The following is a 21,701-nucleotide window of genomic DNA, read 5'->3' as shown; positions in this document are numbered from 1 at the left end:
AAACTGGTATAGATTCAAAAGATCAGCTCCGGTACAGAGCCGGTAATGAATTCTGATCCTATGCAGACGTTCTTGATTTCTTAAAAATAAAATGTTCTACTGATGAGGCCACTGATTGATATATTAAATAGATCACATCCCCATGTCATCACACAGATAGCAGTTGTCAAACATGACGTGCGAGTAATGAGCTACCGGCGCCCATGACCCACAACCTGTCCCTCCTTGGATCACTTTGGGTAGATACTGACCACTGGGGAGATGCTCTGACTCAGTTGTCTAGCCACCACATTCTGGCCTTTGTCAAATTCACTCTGATCCTTACACTTTTCTTGCTTCCAACACATCAGCTTCAAGAACTGACTGTTCACTTGCCTCTGAATGTAGCCCACCCCTTGGCAGGTGTCATTGTAACAAGATAATGTTTTTCACTTCACCTGTCAGTGGTTTTAACATTGTGGTTGCTGTATTTCATTTGAAGAGAACACAGAGTTTGGCACTTACTTCCAAACCTCTTCTGTAGAATTTGATAGAAACAAAATCTAAGGTAGACAAAAAATCATTCAAGCTGTTGGCACCGCAGGAGGTGCAGAGTGCCAGCAAAAGCCTGAATTCTGTAGCAACAACTCAACTGCAAAATATTAATTAACATGAATGATCTATAAATAACAAATCTATGCAAGAAAAGATCTCAAAAATAGACTTAGCTGAGAAAGAAGCAATTATCAAGATCACACTTTCCGACTCATCGACATTCATCACTGCTCCTGAGCTTCTGTTTGATCTCATTTGAGGTGACACTGTTCCTCAGAGTAAAATGGATGCAAAGTTATGTATCAGCATAATTTACTTACAGATTCTATTTACATGTTTAGTTCACTTGATTCATATATTTTTTTTAATCTTTCATGAATAACCACAGAATGGTTTATTCAGTTGTAGGATAGACCCAGTATTTTAGATATAATTCATTCAATCTATTGCAGTTGCAGTGGTGCATGTGCACTTGCACAAACGTCGCTCTCACATGTGACAGGTACACAGACTAGTGTGGAAGACAGGTTCTCACGAGAGAGAACAGTGTAGGTAAGTGCAAACCTGAAACTAAAAGTAAGAGGTCTAAATGCCTGCATGAATGGTAACAACTTTATAGTTGATAGCACAAATGAGCACGCTGCAAATAGCGATACACACAGCTATACAATGCAGGAAGGGATCGAAACATGTGGTTTGGAACATTTTGAATGAAATGAAATCAAATGGTATTTGTATAGCCTATATTCACATATCACTATTTACCTCATTGGGCTTAACAATCTGTACAGGGTGTGACATCAGTAAAATATACCCCCAAAAAGACAGTGTATTGAGAGTTGTATAAATGTCAAAGTATTCCTGCATTTATGAGAGGTGTCAAAAATGTTGGTTCATTTTGAAACCGTAGCAGAACAAATTAGATTATAACGGGCCGCACAGGCTAGATAATTAATGCAAAAAACTGGTGGACCACTAGATATAGTCTCTATGAGATTATCAAAATCTTAAAAACATAACTTTTTTATTCATATGTTAGTAAGTTGACAGGTAGCAACTGTAAAGTCCTCTGTAAAATGTTGACTGCAGCTAAACAGAATCTCTTGGATTCCAAGAAAAAGTCTCATGTCTGCTTCTTTGGCCAAACAATAAACACAGTACCTTTTCTTTTGAAGGCCGGACTTATGAGCACCAGGGGTGTGTTGATTTCTTGCTCTGAGGACCCTCCGTGGCTGCCGGTCTCCGACATGCCGTGGTCCCCACACAGCACCAGCAGGTAGGGCAGGGAGCCCTCTGCTTCCTGAGTGAACAAACACCAAGGTTAATGGCCTGCCACTGGATGTGCTGATATGAGAGGACAAATGTTCAGGTTTTAAGACGTTAGCAACAGCTGCTTACTGTGGCTGCAACAAAAATAAAAAATAAATACATCCAGTTTAGTGGAACAGAGCGAGAGCACAAAATGATGGTATGTAAACAGCAGCAAATTGAAAGGCATTAAATTATTACTTTTGAAAGGGAACTATTGGTAAATGCTTACTGGCCCAGTTGCAGTCTATCTCCAGAATGAAAAAAAAACCATAGTACAGCAAGCAAACAAACAGAGGATGGCTGATTTGTTGAGAATGACAGACTTTGATCAAGCTTGGTATCTCCCCTAAGTGATTCCCTTTCAACAAGACTCGTGGAACACTCCCATTGACTGTGAATCTGACGGGGATACCCGATGACTCACAGCAGTAGGGGCTGATTTAAAAACCCGACTAATGATGTTAAGAAAGGAAAAGCCAAACCCTGGGAAATGTTAGGAAACTGCCAGTATCTCAAATAAAGACAATAGACTTTGCGTATATATTTAAGATTGAACTGTATACCATCAAGCTGAGAATAATAAACTAACTGGAAGAGGGATAAGAAAAGAACTATGATTTCTGAATGAGTGAGACTAATTTAGCTTTTGGGGTTTGAAAGATAAGTCAATTTCACTTAGGATGACTTTGTCTACACAGACCCACAGCAAAGGCCGGTGTCGGCATGAATGTTTTGTTTGTTGCTGTTGCTGGAGCTGGAGATGGAGCTGGAGCCGGAGCCGGAGCCGGAGTGTACATATTTGCATATTCTTTTGATTCAGATAGAGCGTGACATAAAAACCTGATGAATGCTTTCAGCTAACACTGCAGGTTAGGGACATTGTGCTCAGCTGACCCATCTTCTATGTGTTACTCACTCGGCACCAATGAAACAAAAGACAAGAATCTGTCCTAGATTTTACTACTTGAATGTACGGACCTGGACACAAAGGACTCAAAACTCCTCATAATCCGTACAAAACTTCACTGAGCGCCACGCTGAGCCAGCCTCTTTTCTGTTGAGGACAAGTCAGAGTGAACTCCTGTTCCTCAGGATGAAAGCACCATGCAGAACTCTGGTGGGAATGTTTTCCCACTTCATAAGAAACCATTTTTTCTAACCCAATACACGAGGTGTCATGCTGAATCAGGTGGTAGCTTATGATCACTTAGCTGAAAGCTCATGATTATTTAGCTGAAAGTAAGAGGTTGAAAGCTATTGGTTTGATAAGTGGAAAGGACACATATACATGTATATATATACATATTCACCTCTGCCGAGACCCCAGTCCTTTTAAATTATATTGAGATGCACCAAATTTCACACACTCATAGATATCAGTTCCCTAAATATCAAGATCAAACAAGATCCCAAAATTATTTCCTGGGAAAGAGGGGAACATTTTGAAAAAAGAATCCCGGAGTCAACCCCTGATCCATATCTGCACAAACATTTTATGGCTTCTTCCCTGATCCATACCACCAACAAAAAATGGACAGGGGTGAACATAAAACCTCCTTGGCAGAGGTAATTAACAACTTAAACTGTTGGCTATAAGTAATAAATAATCAGCAAAAAGGGTTGGCTCAAATTATTGGAAAAAACATCTGAAGTAAACAGCTAAAATTAAAAGGATCAATTTTTTTATGACTTTATTTAATTTGTGTGTTGTGCACAGACTGCCATACTCTCATCGGTTTTCAAAACAGCCAGAGATACAGTTGCAGTGTTCCATCACAAAATAAAGTATAGTTTACAGCTCAAGCCTTTAGATTGCAAATTAAAGCAGCTACAAAAAGTTCCCCTCCTGAAGCATAAGAAAGTTTTTCATTATCGAGCCAGAAGAAATTAACAGAAATAAAAGGACATTTTACAAACAAGTTCACCCCTTATTTCCAATAGAACACGACATGAATCTCATTCTCAATTTCACTGAGCACACACAACAAAGTCTGTCCTCCTCTGGAGAAGCATTAAACCTGCCTGTCTCTGGATGGAGCTGTGCACATAACGATCTTTGTCTTTTATGTAAATTGTATACATAAGGTTCGACTGTATATATCTGCATTCAGCAAAATGTTCAACAAACAGATCTTTTTTCTTTATGCAATAGAAACATTTTGCTCATAATCTCCTGAATATCACAAAGCAACTTAGTCTGAAAAAATAAATGACATATTAGGGCTAGGCAATAAAACAATATTAATAATGATCTCAGTCTAATTTACCAACTAGGCTTCAATATTTAAGCATTCATTCAATGCTTATGCATTGTGCAAACACAATGAGGACGTATAACATACAGTGGGAACGGAAAGTATTCAGACCCCTTTAAATTGTTCATCTTTGTTTCATTGCAGCCATTTGCTAAAATCAAAAAAGTTCATTTTTTTATTTTTTATTTTATTGGTCATAAGTATTCAGACCCTTTGCTGTGACACTCATATTGAACTCACATGCTGTCCATTTCTTCTGATCCTCCTTGAGTTGTTCTACTCCTTCATTGGAGTCCAGCTGTGTTTAATTAAACTGATTGGACTTGATTAGGAAAGGCACACACCTGTCTATATAAGACCTTCCAGCTCACAGTGCATGTCAGAGCAAATGAGAATCATGAGGTCGAAGGAGCTGCCCAAGGAGCTCAGAGACAGAATTGTGGCAAGGCACAGATCTGGCCAAGGTTACAAAAGAAGTTCTGCAGCACTCAAGGTTCCTAAGAGCACAGTGGCCTCCATAATGCTTAAATGGAAGAAGTTTGGGACGACCAGAACTCTTCCTAGACCTGGCCGTCCAGCCAAACTGAGCAATCGTGGGAGAAGAGCCTTGGTGAGAGAGGTAAAGAAGAACCCAGAGATCACTGTGGCTGAGCTCCAGAGATGCAGTAGTGAGATGGGAGAAAGTTCCACAAAGTCAACTATCACTGCAGCCCTCCACCAGTCGGGGCTTTATGGCAGAGTGCCCCGACGGAAGCCTCTCCTCAGTGCAAGACATATGAAAACCTGCATAGAGTTTGCCAAAAAACACATCAAGGACTCCCAGACTATGAGAAATAAGATTCTCTGGTCTGATGAGACCAAGATCGAACGTTTTGGCGTTAATTCTAAGCGGTATGTGTGGAGAAAACCCGGCACTGTTCATCACCTGCCCAATACAATCCCAACAGTGAAACATGGTGGTGGCAGCATCATGCTATGGGGGTGTTTTTCAGCTGCAGGGACAGGACGACTGGTTGCAATTGAAGGAAAGATGAATGCGGCCAAGTACAGAGATATCCTGGAAGAAAACCTCTTCCAGAGTGATCTGGACCTCAGACTGGGCCGAAGGTTCACCGTCCAACAAGACAATGACCCTAAGCACACAGCTAAAATAACAAAGGAGTGGCTTCGGAACAACTCTGGGACAATTCTTGACTAGCCATGGCTAGTACATGGCTGTACTAGCTCAAAAGGGTGCGTCTACTCAATACTGAGCAAAGGGTCTGAATACTTATGACCATGTGAAATTTCAGTTTTTCTTTTTAATAAATTTGCATAAATTTCTACATTTCTGTTTTTTCTGTCAAGATTGGGTGCTGAGTGTACATTAATGAGAAATAAAATGAACTTTTTTGATTTTAGCAAATGGCTGCAATGAAATAAAGAGTGAAAAATTTAAAGGGGTCTGAATACTTTCCGTACCCACTGTATAATTGATCAACCTCAGATTTGTAACAGGTTTATCTATTTATCAAATATTTGTCATTCTCTGCCCATTAAGAGTTTAAAACCACAGCTTTCTCTTAGTTTGACTTTCATCGTGATAACTATCAATATCGACAGATGTAAACATTTTCTAAGATAATATTTGGTCGTATGCATCCCTATGAAATATCATTCAAATGGAACAACGACTTCAGCTCACTGGCCCAAGTAAAGCGTCCCAGTTCAATACCTATTTTATAAATCTCAGATCAGACGTCCTCACAAGGTTATACCATAGCCGAAGCATTTGTCTGATGTCTGGATGGTCCTATCCCAAATCTGTACTAACAGCCAAAACTGAACTAGATTTACTGACTCCCGAAACAGATTGAATAGCTCTGTAGGTAGGTCAAACATCCCAGTTTTGGCATTAAAAGTGGTAGAAGGTTGGAACTAAAACCTAAATTATCCTAAACATTAACAATTCAATTGTCTAAAAAAATTATTGTAACTAGAAGGGCACTCGGATGACACATACTACTGCCGAGGTTGATTGGCCACTTCATCAGCATATTGCATAAACATCTATTGAGATCATACATGCAGATCAATATCCAGATCCACAACAAGAGCCCACTCAGACTTGGTATTAACATCCGTCCTCCTGACTGATCCAATCACAGGAGGTCACCACTAACTTCAGGTCTGAATTAGCCCAAATGTGTTTCCAATCTGTCCTGAGATCTGATCACTCAGACCATATCAGGAGGTTATCTGGGATACATGAGTCAGCTGATGTCCTCTGATCCACTAGAGCAGAGGTCTTCAACAGGGGGTCCGCGGAGGTACTGCAGGGGGGTCGTGAAATGTTTGGTTGATAAGACAATTTTTTATATTTTTTATAATTTTTTATAAATTTTCTAACCAATTTTTTTCCACAAATTGAAATGTCTTTAAATACACATTAACATGCATCCAACATATTGTGAGGCTGATATGACCCTCTGCCTGACAACCTCCATCCGTCCAAGGTTAGATAAGTTGTGTGCTACCCATCAGGGTCCGACATATCACTAATGTGGGAGTATGTGTGGCATCCACAGATGGCTTGAGGATTCACTGTCTCTTCTACATGTATGTTTAAAATAAAAACATGAATCTGTTAATTACTTGAATAGCTCAGTGTTGTATGCAAGATGTATTTTTATTAATGGCAGTGGCATGGCCATCCTGTACCGTGCACGTTTAAATTAAAAACATGAATATATGCACCTCTGTTATATTTGAATAGCTTAGTATTGAATGCGCAATAACAGGGTAGCTGTGTTTATATATCGCACTAGGCCCAGTTTAACATAAAAAACAATTTTATACAATATATATGGGTCCCTGCTCCATCTCTCCACCAGTTTGGGGGTCCTTGGCCTGAAAAACGTTGAAGACCCCTGCACTAGAGTTTAGAGAGAGTTTCTACAATTCTCATTGTCCATTGTTTTTTTCTTAAATGGATAAAAATCTTTCTTCATAGCTGTGCATGAATAGCCCACATGGAATCTTAACTCTCAGGACGAATGTTAAAATCAGGTTTGAACAGGACCAAATGTCACCTGTTCCTAAATATTAGCATTCAATGCATACTATACTTGTTTTTATAAAGATCTCTGCATTGTTTCTTGAGAAATTTATAAAAATATTGACAAACACCCCATCTCACAATGTTGCATAAAATAAACAAAATTAGAATTTCTGAATCCACCCCCTTAATCGAATCTGCTCCAAAAGCGAATGGGTTCCTGTTCCTCCTTGGTCCATACCCCACTCATTAATCAAGTTCCCCAAAAATGGGTTCAGAAGTTTTTGTGTAATCCTGCTAACAGACAAACAGCAATGAAAATATAACCTCAACAACACTTCCATATAAACAATGCATTATAATCCATTAAAGAGATCAAGTTTGAAACCTAGATGGGTCCAATTTACAGGCATTTCTGACACCTCAACGGATGAGTGTGTGAGGATACATCAGACAAAAAAGACAAGGAACCGCTGCGGCGAATTTGAAACTGAATGGACAAAATCCAGGTTTCTGTCAGAGCAGAAAAAGAAAAGAAAGAATGGAAAAATTAAAATGGAACAGGTATAAAACAGTCTTAACATTTGACAGTGAATCCCCATTTCATTTATCTCCCTTGTGAAATACGTGGCACAGATTACACACTTACTCTCCAGGTTTGGCTTAGGATGTTTTGCACTTCAAACAGCGCGAGTAACAGCCCGACCTTAAAATTAAAAAAAATCCAAAGAGAAAATTGGGGCCATGTCCTCTCCATTAACAGAGGTCTGACAGAGATCTTTAGAACCAGGAGATTCTACCTTCCAATCATGTTTTAATGGAGAGTGGGCAGGCGGAGCATTTCTCTGCCCCAAATACCTCGCAGAAATATGCTACTCACATCACATTACAAAGGAAACTTTGAGGGCTGGCATTTCAATGCTACCTCATTTTTCTCCCCTGAGGAAGGGACCATCCTATTTTTCGTACCTGAGGATGAAGCTAAGGACAACAGCCACCTAACACGTGCAGTCAAACACCCTGACAGGAGATTACACCATAGCCTTCGCTAATGTGACTGGAAAAATAATTTCAAACACATTTCATTGAAAGTGCTCACTAAGCGCATTTTGTGGCTGCCATAACCCACAACATGCAGATATTGCCACGAGCCTGGAGAGACGGAAGTTAACCAGACTGAATCGACAACTTTGAGGGACATGGTGAAAAGTTGCGTCATTTCCGTAAACACCCTTGAATGTATCGCTTGCAAAAATAGGAAACTTAACAAGGATATGTGCAATTATCTTATGTTCTCTCATAAAACCACAGCCACATAAAACCGAGAGAAAGAGGAGGGCGAATGTAGGCTTGTTTGAACATGACATGACAATCTAAATACACGCATACACAACTGAATGACAGTGAGACAACACCTATTAACAACACATGTGCAGCTGTCAGACCACAGAGAGAAAACAAGGCCATGAAACCTGCAGTGATCCGACACAAAAAGAAAGATACAGTAAGAGAAAAAGCTTAACAGCTTATTAAATCTGTGTGGTTGCTGCAAGATATAACATCATAACTGCTGGAAACACAACACAAATCACCCCTGTAATTAAAAGACCATCCAAAACATGGCCGATAACAGAATAAATCCGATGGAATCACATTTAATTATTAACTACAGATCATAACTATATCAGCATGCTCGAACACAACCCTCGAAACTCTTAAGATGATAACGATACTATTGGAACATTATAGGTGGAATGTGAGAGAAACAGACGTCGACGAATCAGAATTAAATGGAGCAGCAGCTGAGATGCAGAGAGCAAATAGTCCAATTAACTTGATTTTAAAAAGTAGAAGCAAAGCCAGTCTTCAATTCGGCTGAATACATAACTAATAGGTTAAAGCTCTAATCCTCAGGATTTCCATTACATCAAATGACATTTTTTAGCAACTGCAATTCAGTGCATTTAAATTCTTAAATTACCTCTCTGTGTACATATATTGTTTTCATGGCAACATTCCACAATTACTTCACATTAAAGATTTGCTGACTGTACATGAAATTTATGTATTTCACTCCTATTGATTTTGTTTCATTGCGCACAAGTGAGCTCATTTTTAAAACATCTAATAGTTGTATTTTATTCGATTATTAAAATATGGTGAGTGGATTTAAAGCTGCATTGCACATAGCCTCACCACATGGGACACAACCCTAACCTAAGCTCTATATTGCATGTGTATTTTACATATTGTGGCCGCATTAAGTCAAAACAATTGTCTAACAATGTCAGAAAATGGCTTGAATGGACTTACCCTTCCTGAAATGATGATGTCCTCATCAGATTGCTTGTTTTGTTTGACCACTGCTCCAGAGAGCTTTACTAATATATTCAGTACATGATTCATAAGATCAAGAATAACAGCTAACGATCATTACAGAGTACCCAGGATGGGACTCGGGTTCGTTGGCTTAAGATGTGAAATAGCTGATTAATGATTATTTAAGTATGAAAATATTTGTCCAACATATTTAGCTGCATTGTGAATAAATGACTAATTATGTTGACTTCATCAGTACAGATAAGTTTTCATAACACCTGATTGGTTCTTATCAATCACGACTCACAATGATGAATGCAACATGAAGTAAGCACTTACACCTCTAGGAACACGCTCATAGTACATGAATGGTCACGTGAAATGTGTTTACTGGTGTTTTGGCGAGGGATTATTAGTAATAAGGAGCTAAAACAGATAGAGATCATGTTTTAGAATTAGAATTAGATTTAGAAAACTGTTTTAATTGAAAATATATTTATATATTTTATATATAGCCTCACTCTTCTTTTTACCATTTTTCATAAAAAAATGATTTTTTTCTTGCAGCTCTAATGTTATTCATACACTATGTGGTAAATCTTTGTGAAATATTTTACTCTATATGTATGTAAATAAATTCTGAAGCAACAGAACATGCAGAGGATTTTAAAGTGAAGCATCATGTGTAAACTGAGATTGGCGTTACCTTGGAAATGAGTGCACCGTGAATCTTCTTCAGGATGTCATCCATCTCCAGCAGTTTGGGCTGAATGAGTGAACTGTGGGGTCCGCTGATGTGACCGATGTGGTCCAGGCCCAAGTAGTGGAGGATCAAAATGTCCCAGTCATCTCTCTTCAGGGTGCTATCCAGATGACGGGTCACGTTGTTGTCAACCTGAATGCAAACAAGATAAGTTTACTGATTTCAACTCAATATCTGTTGAGGTTGACTCGATGAATAAAATCCCAAAGAGGCTTCTCACATGGAGCTGGTATGGTTGAGCCACTTGATTGTCTGATCATTCTAGATCAAATATTTTCTGTCAGATATACCTACGTCCTTCATTTCAGGTAAATGGCCTAAAAATCAGCACCACCAATATGTTAGCGTAAACAAGACTGCATACAGTCCCGCAGTACCTTTGCAGCTCCACTAGAGAACTAATTGATGAACATTTTTTGTCTGCTATGTTTATTAGTTCCCAGGTTTAACACCTGTCTTCAAAACTTTAATGCTGACAACTTGGCCTCATAGAAACTGAATCATTTCCAGACATACATGCTCAAAATATTACACGGAATAGATACATAAAACAATTATTATTTAATATGTCACATAAAGTTGTTGTTGTATGTGCAGGCTTATGGTTTGGTTTAACATGCAAAAATATGCAGCCTATGAAAAATGGAGGAACCTGCGCATGAATTACATTGTCGCATTATGTAATCAAAATCATTTGCACAAAGGAAAATGACTCATTCTGTTTCATGAACAGCCCCCATAAATCGGAGTTCTATAGCAAATAATACAATTAGTAGATTATTGTACGAATCATTCTATATTAAGCAAAGTTGTCATATTTACATCATGAGGCACATGAAGCTGCAAAACTCATGCTGCAAAATTATAACGAAAGATTCATTGATTGATATAAACATAAAAAGCCATCACTCATATCCTTCATGAAGCTAAACCCCGGCTGACTGGCACGTACCTCAGTGTAGTCGGACACAAAGAAGGAGGTTGTGCCGTCGTACTCCATGAAGTGTTTGGGGAAGAGGCGGACCCAGGTGTCATCTCCGTAGAAAACTATCCTCTTCCCTGCTGCTTTGGCCTGCCAAATGAGGTTGTCTTCCACCAGGGCAGGAGAATTTAGGTTCATTACCACATCGATGAAGCCTGGGATACTGCCAGTGGTGAGAGCCTGAGGAGGGAAGTGTTGTTGTTATTGTCCTGTGAACAACACATGTAATAAAGTTGCATCATATTAATCCGGCTACTTTTGATTTGTGCTGGAGGTGAGTGTTAAAAACAGTTTCTGATTCAATAGTGATAATCTACAAAACAAATCAAATTCATTAATATCCATTTTGTCTGTTTGGTAACCACAAGGAATTAACTTCAGACACCTGACTTATTCCCACATCCCCAAACCAATCTTGCAGCCACAGATGGAAACTGAAAGCTGAATCAGGAGGACAGATGATATATATGAAGTATAATTTCTACTGATTTCATCATGGAATCTGCAGTAAAACAACACTGGCCTCGATTTGACTGACAAGGAAAACACTGGCTGTTTTGGAAGTCAGGAGAGAGTGTGGTGGATCGTCGAGGGGGGAGTACAAAGGCCTTGTCTTCATGCACCGAAGGAGACGTGAGATTGCAGATGCTGGCAGCAAACACAGTTATTTAAGCCCCCCTGCGAGCTGCCCGGTGCACAGCCTGATGTCCAGGATGCTCTGAAATCTGAGCTAAAATCTGAATTGACCAGCCGTTATTGTGTAAGGGCGCCGGTGTTAGAGGAGCCTCCCGAGGGAGCTGGGCAGAGTCATCTTTCAAATCTCTTTTTAAAACCGCTATATTATCCAGTTTATCACTGATGTATTTGTCCTTATATATCCCTGTTTGTCACTTCCCACTGGGGGATTTTGTGCATTTATCAGCTTTTATATATGAGTGATGTTTTTTTGCTTGCGAAACACTTTGAAGCAGTTTGTGCGTGGTTGTGTGAGCTGCACTTTAGCGGTTCTGTAGCAACTCTGTGTCTACTTCACAGACACAAGAGACAAATAGCAATAAACTAAGACTGTCACACCCCCACAATGAAGGGTAGGAAGGCTTTAAGAACTGACAAGACATAAAGTTTCCTTTATTTTCTATTACACTTTCGGTATCTATCCCTAGGACCATGTTTTTATTAATGTGTTGAGACTTGATTTTATCATTAACAATATAAACTAAAGTCCTATATATATTCAATGGTTATGCATTGTGTAAGCACAGTCAGGAGGTATATAATACATTACTGATATGAAGGATTTATAGAATGTTTAGCTATTGTCATTCTCTGCTCATAGAGTTTAAAACCACAACCTTCACTTAAGAGCCAAAAACAGTCTTTCAAAAAAAATCACACTTTGACTTTAAATAATGAACACAATGACATGTGATTCTGTTGTAATAATTATCTTTAGACATGTACACATTGACAGTTTAAAAAGGTTAAATCTTAAAATTTCAAATGTAGAATCTGCCTAAACGAATCAGTAACTCATCAACCTAATTACTGGCCTGCAGTGTGTGTGTGTCTAAGTTTGCGATGTGCCACTGCTTAAATGTCAAATACAATATCAGTTGGGTATACAGACAGTGTCTGGCACAGTACTGAAAACTTGAAAAGGTGCCAACACACAGACGGAAGGAGCAGTGACTTCAAGTCTCTGAATCTGGCGAGAGTCCAGTTTCCTTTTCAGCGAATACTTCTGAGCAACTGCTGAAAAGACGACTTTCTAACATTTACATGAAAATGCCCTCAATCTTCTCTGGCCTTTTTACCACATAATACCTATGGAGGTAATATATTGGGCAAATTATGCGGCCGATCAACTGTGTCCATACTACCCGAGCAGATACGAGCCTTTCAGACATCCAAAGTGCATTGCTGCTGCTGCTGTTATGATTAACTGAATTCATTGTCCAAATCCAGCACCTCGGTAATGTCCGTTGACCGCTGTGCCATTCTGAGAGAGCGGCTCAACTGGCCTCATGTGAATACAGGACCATGGAGGAAAAGTAACTTCCTCTCTCTTCCCGTCACGGTTAGAGAGGCCAACGAAATTGGAATCATTAAATTTAGTGGCATTTTGCCGGGTGGTGTTCCCGGAGTTAAAACTTGTTTGCTGCCGAGCCCTTACTAAAAAAAAAGTAGAGAAAAGTAGAGACAAAGAACTGGACAATAAAATCTAACTGGGTGTCTGAATAAGACTCAGCTGTGTGTATGTGTGCATTCAGATTGTAACTTCATTAGACTCAGTGGAGGGAGTGTGGGGTCTAATGTGCATAAAGGCTACACCACTGAGAGATTATGATTTAGGATACTTAGCTGTGCCACACCAGTTAATTGGGTGCAATGCAGTGATAGTAGGCAACAAATGGCAGCTGATCTATACTGCCCCCTACTGGTGCATTTCCACACCTCAAAGATGTGATTGATACATTTAATCTCGGCACCCATGTTAATAAAGCTCTATGGATAACATGCATTTTGAATACAGTTGCAGTTAGACTGAGCCCTCGATTCCCAGACAGAACAATGTGTTAGGGTTAGGCCTCAGAGCGTTGGTCGTGTGCTTGTTGCTGTGACACATCAGCTGCAGTGTGACAGCCAGACAAAACCTTGGCAGCAATGTCTTTCATTACGCTAGGCTGTGTTGATCTAATTTATATCAGCCTCTCGACTAAATAAGTCTCAACTCTATTTCAAGAATCAATAAAAAATGTGTTAGTATTTATTTTTTTAGAGGTTTGTTAATAAATAATAGCGGATTATAAAGCAGTGCAGTTACTCTATTAAGGTTTTGTCTACTGAATACACTAACCGTCCCCATAGAATGTGATGAACTGTCCCTCCTGCAGAGTTTATAGACAAAAGCTCTGAGCAGATCTGCAAATCAAACTCACCCTGTTGAGAAAGTGACATTTTCAATTTCTCTACCTTGTACATTTACTTTACTGAATATATCTGGTGGGGCATAAACCCTCCATGCTTGTCCTTCTAAATCTAAAATATTTTATTTGGAGATTCCTCTCACAGATTTCCCTCTACATACCCTTCTCTCTTCCTATCAATGCATCTTTTGACAAGGTTGTTTTTCGAGCTGCCTTCAAGCTTTTTCTCTCCATCATCACTTCATCCTTCTTTATACCCTTGGATTATGGGGGAACATCTGTCTCCCTGCACGTCCACCTCAATCCAGGTCAGCTGTTGTCCAGCCTCCCTCCTCCAGGCCCGGCACTGACCTCCATTTTAAAACAACCAGCATCAAATATTCCTTAACTCAAGAGTGAATTCTCTTCAAGAAAGGGCTCCTACGTCCATTTACAGAAAGGTGAACTCATTTCTTCTGTAAATCAATGTATGAACATATCTTCTCCCTCTCAATATGTTTGAGAACACTAAATTACAATCTATAATAACAGCAATTATAGCCATTGACCCATTTATATATAAAAGTGATAATAGAAGTAACAATAACTTGGATTTATACTGTGCCTCTTAAGGTATCCAAGGCTCCTTACATAGTAAGAAAACAGAAAGCTGAAAAAAATGTAAACTAGCGCTCAAAAGCCTTTGTTAACTGCCCATTCATAATGGAGATTTGATGATTTTTATTTCTCATATACGATAATAAACTAAACTGGACGTTGGTCGTATTGAACAAGCTACTGAAGGCAATGCAAACACAGTAGGCTCTGGGAAAGTATAACGTCTATTTGTCAGCTTTTCTCTTTTAATTGTTGAAAGCTAAGAGCTGAAACATTTAGTTCAATCATGAATCATCCAAATATAACTCTTAGTTCCTAATGACTGGATGTTGATCAGATGGTTTCAGTGTAACTGGAGTGTTGTGGACTGTCTTGTTTTAGCTGTTTTCTTACAGCTCGAGGTTGTTTTGAAAAGTCACAGATTTGGCAAAAACACCCAGCATTCACTAGTTCTTATACATTGTGTCATGTGATAGTAAACTAATCAACTTGAAGTTGAGGGTAGATACTGATTGGACCATGTCAAAAATATGTTATTATAATAATTTACTATCTATTTGAAAGTATTTTAATACAGGGTTTTGTGATCTTGTGATTTCAAAAGGAATTTGTCAGTGTTGAAATTGTCTAGGCTAAATCATTAACTCACTATAGAAATTCTATTAATAATAATTGCTGATGATTGTAAGCTGCTCCCACACATTGTTCCACACTAAGTAAGATCAGTCTTCAGAGAGGATTTCTGCTGCTCTTCCTCCACAGTTACTCCTCCTCTTCATCGCTCATTCTCTGACACTGTTGACCAACACGTGCTCTTTGCCACGCTCGCTGACCTGAGCACTGCTGAGTGTGCACTCTCATAGCTCCCAGTCTACCTGTCTGACCACATTGTGTATCTTCAGCAGGGTTCTCTGGGGCCGCCTTTTGGCTCCCATCTTCCTCCATCTGCAACAGCTTGACACATCCCCGCTCCTCCCACCACTGCTAAATCGTGAATGCTGCCTTTTATTCTGCCCTCTGACACTGAGACCGAAAATTCTGCTTAACCTGACAGCTTCAGTTAGATTCCTTCCCACCAGCTCAGCACTGCCCAGAGCCCATATGGACTCGACAGAGCTGCTCTTTTTTTTTTTTTCTGAAGAATAACTCCCTCTGCTCTGCAAAATGTCTCCAACACCACTGAAACAACACCCTGACTCTTTCCCAGTCTGCCCACAATCTTTGTGTTTCAGCACCACCAACTGTCATGCAAGCCGCACATGACATGACTGTAATTCCCTCCTGCTCCCAAAATATTCTCATCAGCATGACACATCATCCAAATGTGGCAACGCAGCGTGTTTTCACCCACTTCAAATACTGCCAAGGAATCTCACATGTAATAATAGGCTAAAAACACCCATTTAAGCATGTTCCTAGCATTTTACGTAAATATTTTGAATGTTGATTTGTATATATATATATATATATATAAATAATTGTTAAAGGTGTTAAAAATAATAATTATCTCTTACTATATAATTACAATAGGCTCCAGCTCCCCCTAAGAGGCGAAGCAGGATAGATAATAAATGCATGGATGGATCTCCAGCCTCCAAAGTCAACTTTAAATTTAATAAATGTATTTCAAAATGAACCGAATAGTAGTATGAAATGCAGAGGTGTTCTATTAGACTGCATCTGCTTTAGCCTTAGGAACTTAATGTGAATAGAATAATATATATATATATATATATATACTTTAAAAACGTTTTTTATACTAAGTGAGAACTTCATTAGGAACACCCAAAACAAAACCAGAAATTCATTCTACGGGATGTTGAAACTTTGAGATATAGTTCCATGTCGATATGACAGCATCACATTTTATCTAAAGCTTTATCAGCCACACATTCAAGCTGCTCCTGTTCTGCTACCTCCTAAAGGTGTCCTCCTTGACCCATGTTCACTGAACTTACTGTTAAAAAAGCAGTTTGAGACCAGACTTTTGTCACCTGGAGCATTATCCTGCTGGTAGTAGCCATTTGCAGATGGTAAACTGATGCCATGAAGTGATGAACCTGGTCAGCACCATCAGCACAGATTGTTTACACAGACAGGTTTATTCCGCAGACTCATGATATTGATGCTGTTATCTGCGGCCTCAGCAGAAATCCAGATTCATCAGACCAGGCTACATTTTTCACTTTTCAGCTGTCCAGTTTTTTCAGAGTTTGTGCCACTACAGCCTCACATTCTTATTGACTGACAGGAGTGGAACTGCTATTGTAGAAAATCAGCCTCAATGTTGGATGTGTTGTTCATCCAGATGTGCTTTTCGGCTCAGCACACTTGTAAGGTGGTTATCTGAGTTACTATAGTCTGTCAGCTCCAAACACTCTGAGCACTCTCACTGGGATAAGTTGCTCACACAACGCTCTACAGACGGTTGTGTGTAAAAATCCCAAGAGATCCATTTTATAAACACCTCAAATCTGTATGATTTTCATTAAATGCTCTGCTTCCACATGATTTCCTGATTTAATAACTGCTCGAATAAGTAAGTGCACAAGTGTTCCTAATAAAGAGATTTTTTTTGCCATGCGATGTGCTTGGGGTTGAGCTCCAGAAGGCATTTAAATCAGACTAAATCATTGTTGGCTTTCATCCTTTTTAAGGGATTGGTTGACCATAAGAAAATATTAATCACAACAACCATTTTAACAGATGAAAGTGATGGTTTACAGGCTGTTACAGATGTGTATCTAATATTTAATTAATGAAAATAATTTACTAAATCTGTTAGGCTGACACACTATGGTTAATTTATTAGAGATGTTCCAATAGCGATATCAGCATCAGAAATGCCTCCGATATTGCCGAAAATGCCAGGTTGTGTATGGGCGAGCACTTGAAACTATTTTCTTTTGCGCCCTAGAAATCCAAATCTTCGCCACTCAATAGCAGCAGTACTGTCACTGGAAAGTTGCCCTCTTTTAAACTTAAAAATGTGTGATAAATTCGACGAAACAGTCTCAAAGAAGGAAAGATAACCAATAAAGTGTCGAGTTCCATTAGGGGCTCTGCCATTTAATGGAACATTTAGAACACCTGGCTCAGGAGGTCAAGTGGAGTGCCCACTTACCACAAGGTCAGCAGTTCAATCCAAACTGTTCTCTGAAGATATATTTGAAGGTTGCTCCATTCAAAACAAAATTATTAATTGTGCCATCTGGAGAATAACTTGAACTCTGAACCTGCACATCATGATGCACCTAAAAGAAAGTGTCTCACCTTGATCCTCGGCATGGTGACTGTGGGGGGTTTTGCCTTGGCCACAAAACTGTGTGATGAGCTCCTCTCCACCACATGTCTGGTGTAGGGCATGTAAATGGGACCATTGGGTCCGAACACAAAGTCCTCCCGCAGGGCATCCACCAGCATTATCACCACCCGCTTAAACAGCGGCTGGGGCAGGCGAGAGGAGTTAGGAGAGCTCCCTGTAATTCAAAAGGAACTCTTATGAGTTTTAACAGATATACAGGATCATACTCGCATATAAATACACTGCTCAAAAAAATAAAAAGGAACACTTAAATCACACATCAGATCTTGATGCACTCGTTATTCAAGTTGAAAAAATCCTTAGTGATGTACATTGGATAATTTGTTGAGAACGAAAAGACGTAAAACGGTCAATGGAAACAAAAATCGTAAAACATTGAAATGACAGGCTGATCCAACTTGCATGAATCTCATCAAGGCAATTTATAATGTGACTCAGTAGTGGGTATGGCCTCCGTTTGCACTCCTGACAACATCAGGACATACTCCTGGTGAGTCAGCGGATGGTGATCTGGGGGATCTCCTCCCAGACCTGGACCAGGGCATCAGAGAACTCCTGGACAGTCTGTGGTGCTACTTGGCAGCGTTGGATACATCGATACATAAAATCCCTCAGGAGCTCAATCGGATTTGGGTCAGGGGAACGTGAGGGCCAGTCAATGGCATCAATGTCTTCATCATCCAGGAACTGCTGCCACACTCGGGCATTGTCCTGCACCAGGAGGAACCCAAGACCCACTGCACCAGCATAAGGTCTGACATCGCTCTGAGGGTTTCATCCCGGTACCAAACAGGAGTCAGGGTACCGTTGGCTATGACATGGAGGTCTGTGTGACCCTCGAAGATTATGCCCCACCAGACCATCACTGACCCACCACCAAACAGGTCAACCTGGATGATGTTACAAGCAGCATAACGTTGCCACAGCATTTGCAGACTATTTCACGCCTGTCACATGTGCTCAGTGTGAACCTGCTCTCAACTGTGACAGGGGCACCAGTGGTAGACCTGGCAATTCTAGTGATCTCTTGCGAACGTCAATCAAGCTGTACGGTGCTGGGCTGTGAGCACAGGTCCCACTAGAGGACGTCTGGCCCTCATGTCGTCCTCATGGAGTCTGTTCCTGACAGTTTGGTCAGAAACATGCACACCAGTAGCCTGCTGGAGGTCATTTTGTACGGCTCTGCCAGTGCTCCTCCTGTTCCTCCTCAAACAAAGGAGCAGAAACCGGTCCTGCTGCTGGTTTGGTACCCTTCTACGGCCCTGTCCAGCTTTCCTTAAGTAACAGCCATCTCCTGGTGTCTCCTCCGTTCTCTTGAGTCTTTGCCGGGAGACACAGCAAAGCTTCTTGTGACTGCACGTATGGATGTGGCCTCCTGGAGGAGCTGGACTACCTGTTTAACCTGATTGGGATGCAGGTACTGACTCATGCTACCAGTAGTTACAAAGACACCAGCAGAATACAAGACTAGAGAAGAGTCAGAGAGCAGCTGTCTGTGGCCAACACATGTAAAACCATTCCCTGTTTGGTGCTTGTCTTGCTTTTGCCTCCATTGCACCTGCTGTCACATTTACACCAAAGCATCTGAAAGTGATTCACAAACTGGGTCTTCCTAAACGGACAGATTGATCCCTGAAGTTGAACTGACTCGGTGTTATACTGTGATGATGAAGTGTTCCCTTCATGTTTTTGAGCAGTGGACATTATCTGTATACAAACCGAGCTCCCACTCACCGGACAGCGGCTCCGCTGGCAGATCTGACAGCTTGTTCTTGGATGAAAGAGACGACTTGACGGGCACCGGGAAAAATCCCCGCAGGAAGAGAGCGATGCCGATCACCTCGAATATTAAGATGAACGAGGCGAAAACAGACGAGCGGACTTTCATTTTGCTGGCTGCTGGAGTCTCTCATGAAACGAGTAAGTTGGTGAGAGTGATTTCACATGCGAGCTAGCACCAGTTCATCAACAAACAGGGAAGGATAGGAAGCCATGACTTCACATTTCAAACGGAGGCTCCGTCAAGCTGCACGTTACAAAGCTACACGTGCTGGTTTTTAGTCTTATGTCTTTGTGTTCGATATTTAGAGCCGTAATTACAAATAAAAACACTGATACCAGTTAGCGCTGTCACCATTCAAAGCTGCTTCCGCATTGATAAGACGGAACTACGGAAACAACAAAGAACCAAACAATATCAAAACGCGACCCAACCCCCTCAATGTTTACCTCTACTTTAAGTGTGGATGTGATGTGAGCAGAGAAAAGAAAAAAGAAATTCAATATTTAAAAATATAAATGAATTAGACATATTAATGATCTAATAAATGACAGGACAATAAAAAAAGAATCTAGTTGTAATTGCTGTGTGTTCTTATATAGTTATATTTTATTATATAGTATTTTTGCACACATGCTGTTGTAATATCCATATTTGGGGATCAATTAAGGATATCTTATCTTATCTTATCTAGCCTGCATTTAGTACTAATATGGTCAATAAGAGCCAGTTGTATGTAAACAGAATATCATGGACAGAGAAGAAGCTTTTACAAATGGATAACAAATATTATGATTATAATCTACCAGACGATTAATAGTTTCTCAATTTGGAAGTGTAGATACAGAGGGGAGCAGACTGGGGACACTATGGTTTTAATGTGTGGAATGCATCTTCACCACAAAACATACCAGGATGCCCCACTGATTCCTTCCTTTATATTAACGTACAGAAAGAGTTAGTGTACTTCAAAGCAGAGCTAAAACACAACTACATTTCTTTCTTAAAATCATGAAGCCAGAAACAGAGATTCTGCTCAGATTTGCTGCAGGGTGTGATCACACTTGTGAACATGAGCAATAAGTACAGTATGTGACAATGTAACTGAATTAGACATCTGAACAAAGTCCTGCCTCACCCTAATGATTCATCAGAGTATAGTAAGAGCCTGTTAACAGCCTGTGTTGACATCAGTCTGGAACATGTCTTGCCTCCCACTCATATGTCCTCTGTTTACCTGCTACAGTTGGAGGTCTCATTGTTTTCCTCCCACAACCTAAGCTTTGAGTCCTGCTGGTCTGTCAGTAGTTCACCATCATCATTTGTACCCAACAGGCTGTATCTTTATATAGATTCTCATATCTTTTGATGAAACTGCCGTTGTGGATAGACAATAAAAATATAACACTGAAAGGGTGATTTTTACATTGCACATGCTGTATATACCCGAGTATGCAATGGCATGCTAACTTGTTATGCTATAATAGTATCAATGATTTCATTATTGGTCTGATGTCATTGATGCCATCTATATATTTATTTTAATACATAGATTTGCTTTGATTTGTGAGGTTCAAAAGGCAACACACAGGGACAATGAGATATTTTTAATGTGCAACTCCAACAGCTGGGTAGAAGATACATTAGCAGGCCGCTATCTGGAGTTTTGTCAAATTTAATCCTAACATTTTTTTTAGGCCTGTGGTTCATGAGGTCTGATTGGAAATTAGCTGAGGGAGGATTCGACTTCTTCTCAGCTCTGTTGGATGTTTGAGGAGCTGCTGCCACCTACTGGTAAAATCACAAGTGCAGCTCATACACAAACAGATAGTAAATGCTATCTTCTCGTTAGTATTTTCAAATGTCAGGGT

The 21,701-nt window shown here is 40.0% G+C and overlaps 1 protein-coding gene across 1 annotated transcript in view; it reads right to left on the bottom strand.

The window, feature by feature from the left end:
• The window catches only part of pigg (phosphatidylinositol glycan anchor biosynthesis class G), a 68,805-nt gene extending 48,596 nt beyond the window's left edge, over nt 1–20,209 (bottom strand). The window contains exons 1-5 of the mRNA XM_053428846.1: nt 19,785–20,209; nt 17,999–18,204; nt 11,172–11,381; nt 10,163–10,351; nt 1,696–1,834 (exon numbers count right to left, since the gene is read on the bottom strand). Of these exons, the coding sequence (XP_053284821.1) occupies nt 1,696–1,834; nt 10,163–10,351; nt 11,172–11,381; nt 17,999–18,204; nt 19,785–19,938 (898 nt within the window). The 5' untranslated portion in view covers nt 19,939–20,209. The remainder of the gene's footprint in view (nt 1–1,695; nt 1,835–10,162; nt 10,352–11,171; nt 11,382–17,998; nt 18,205–19,784) is intronic.
• Between the last annotated feature and the right edge of the window lie 1,492 nt (nt 20,210–21,701).

Source organism: Pleuronectes platessa, chromosome 8 (genome assembly GCF_947347685.1).
Source record: "Pleuronectes platessa chromosome 8, fPlePla1.1, whole genome shotgun sequence".
Classification (NCBI taxonomy): Eukaryota; Metazoa; Chordata; class Actinopteri; order Pleuronectiformes; family Pleuronectidae; genus Pleuronectes; species Pleuronectes platessa.
This window is presented reverse-complemented; position numbering and strand designations above follow the sequence as displayed.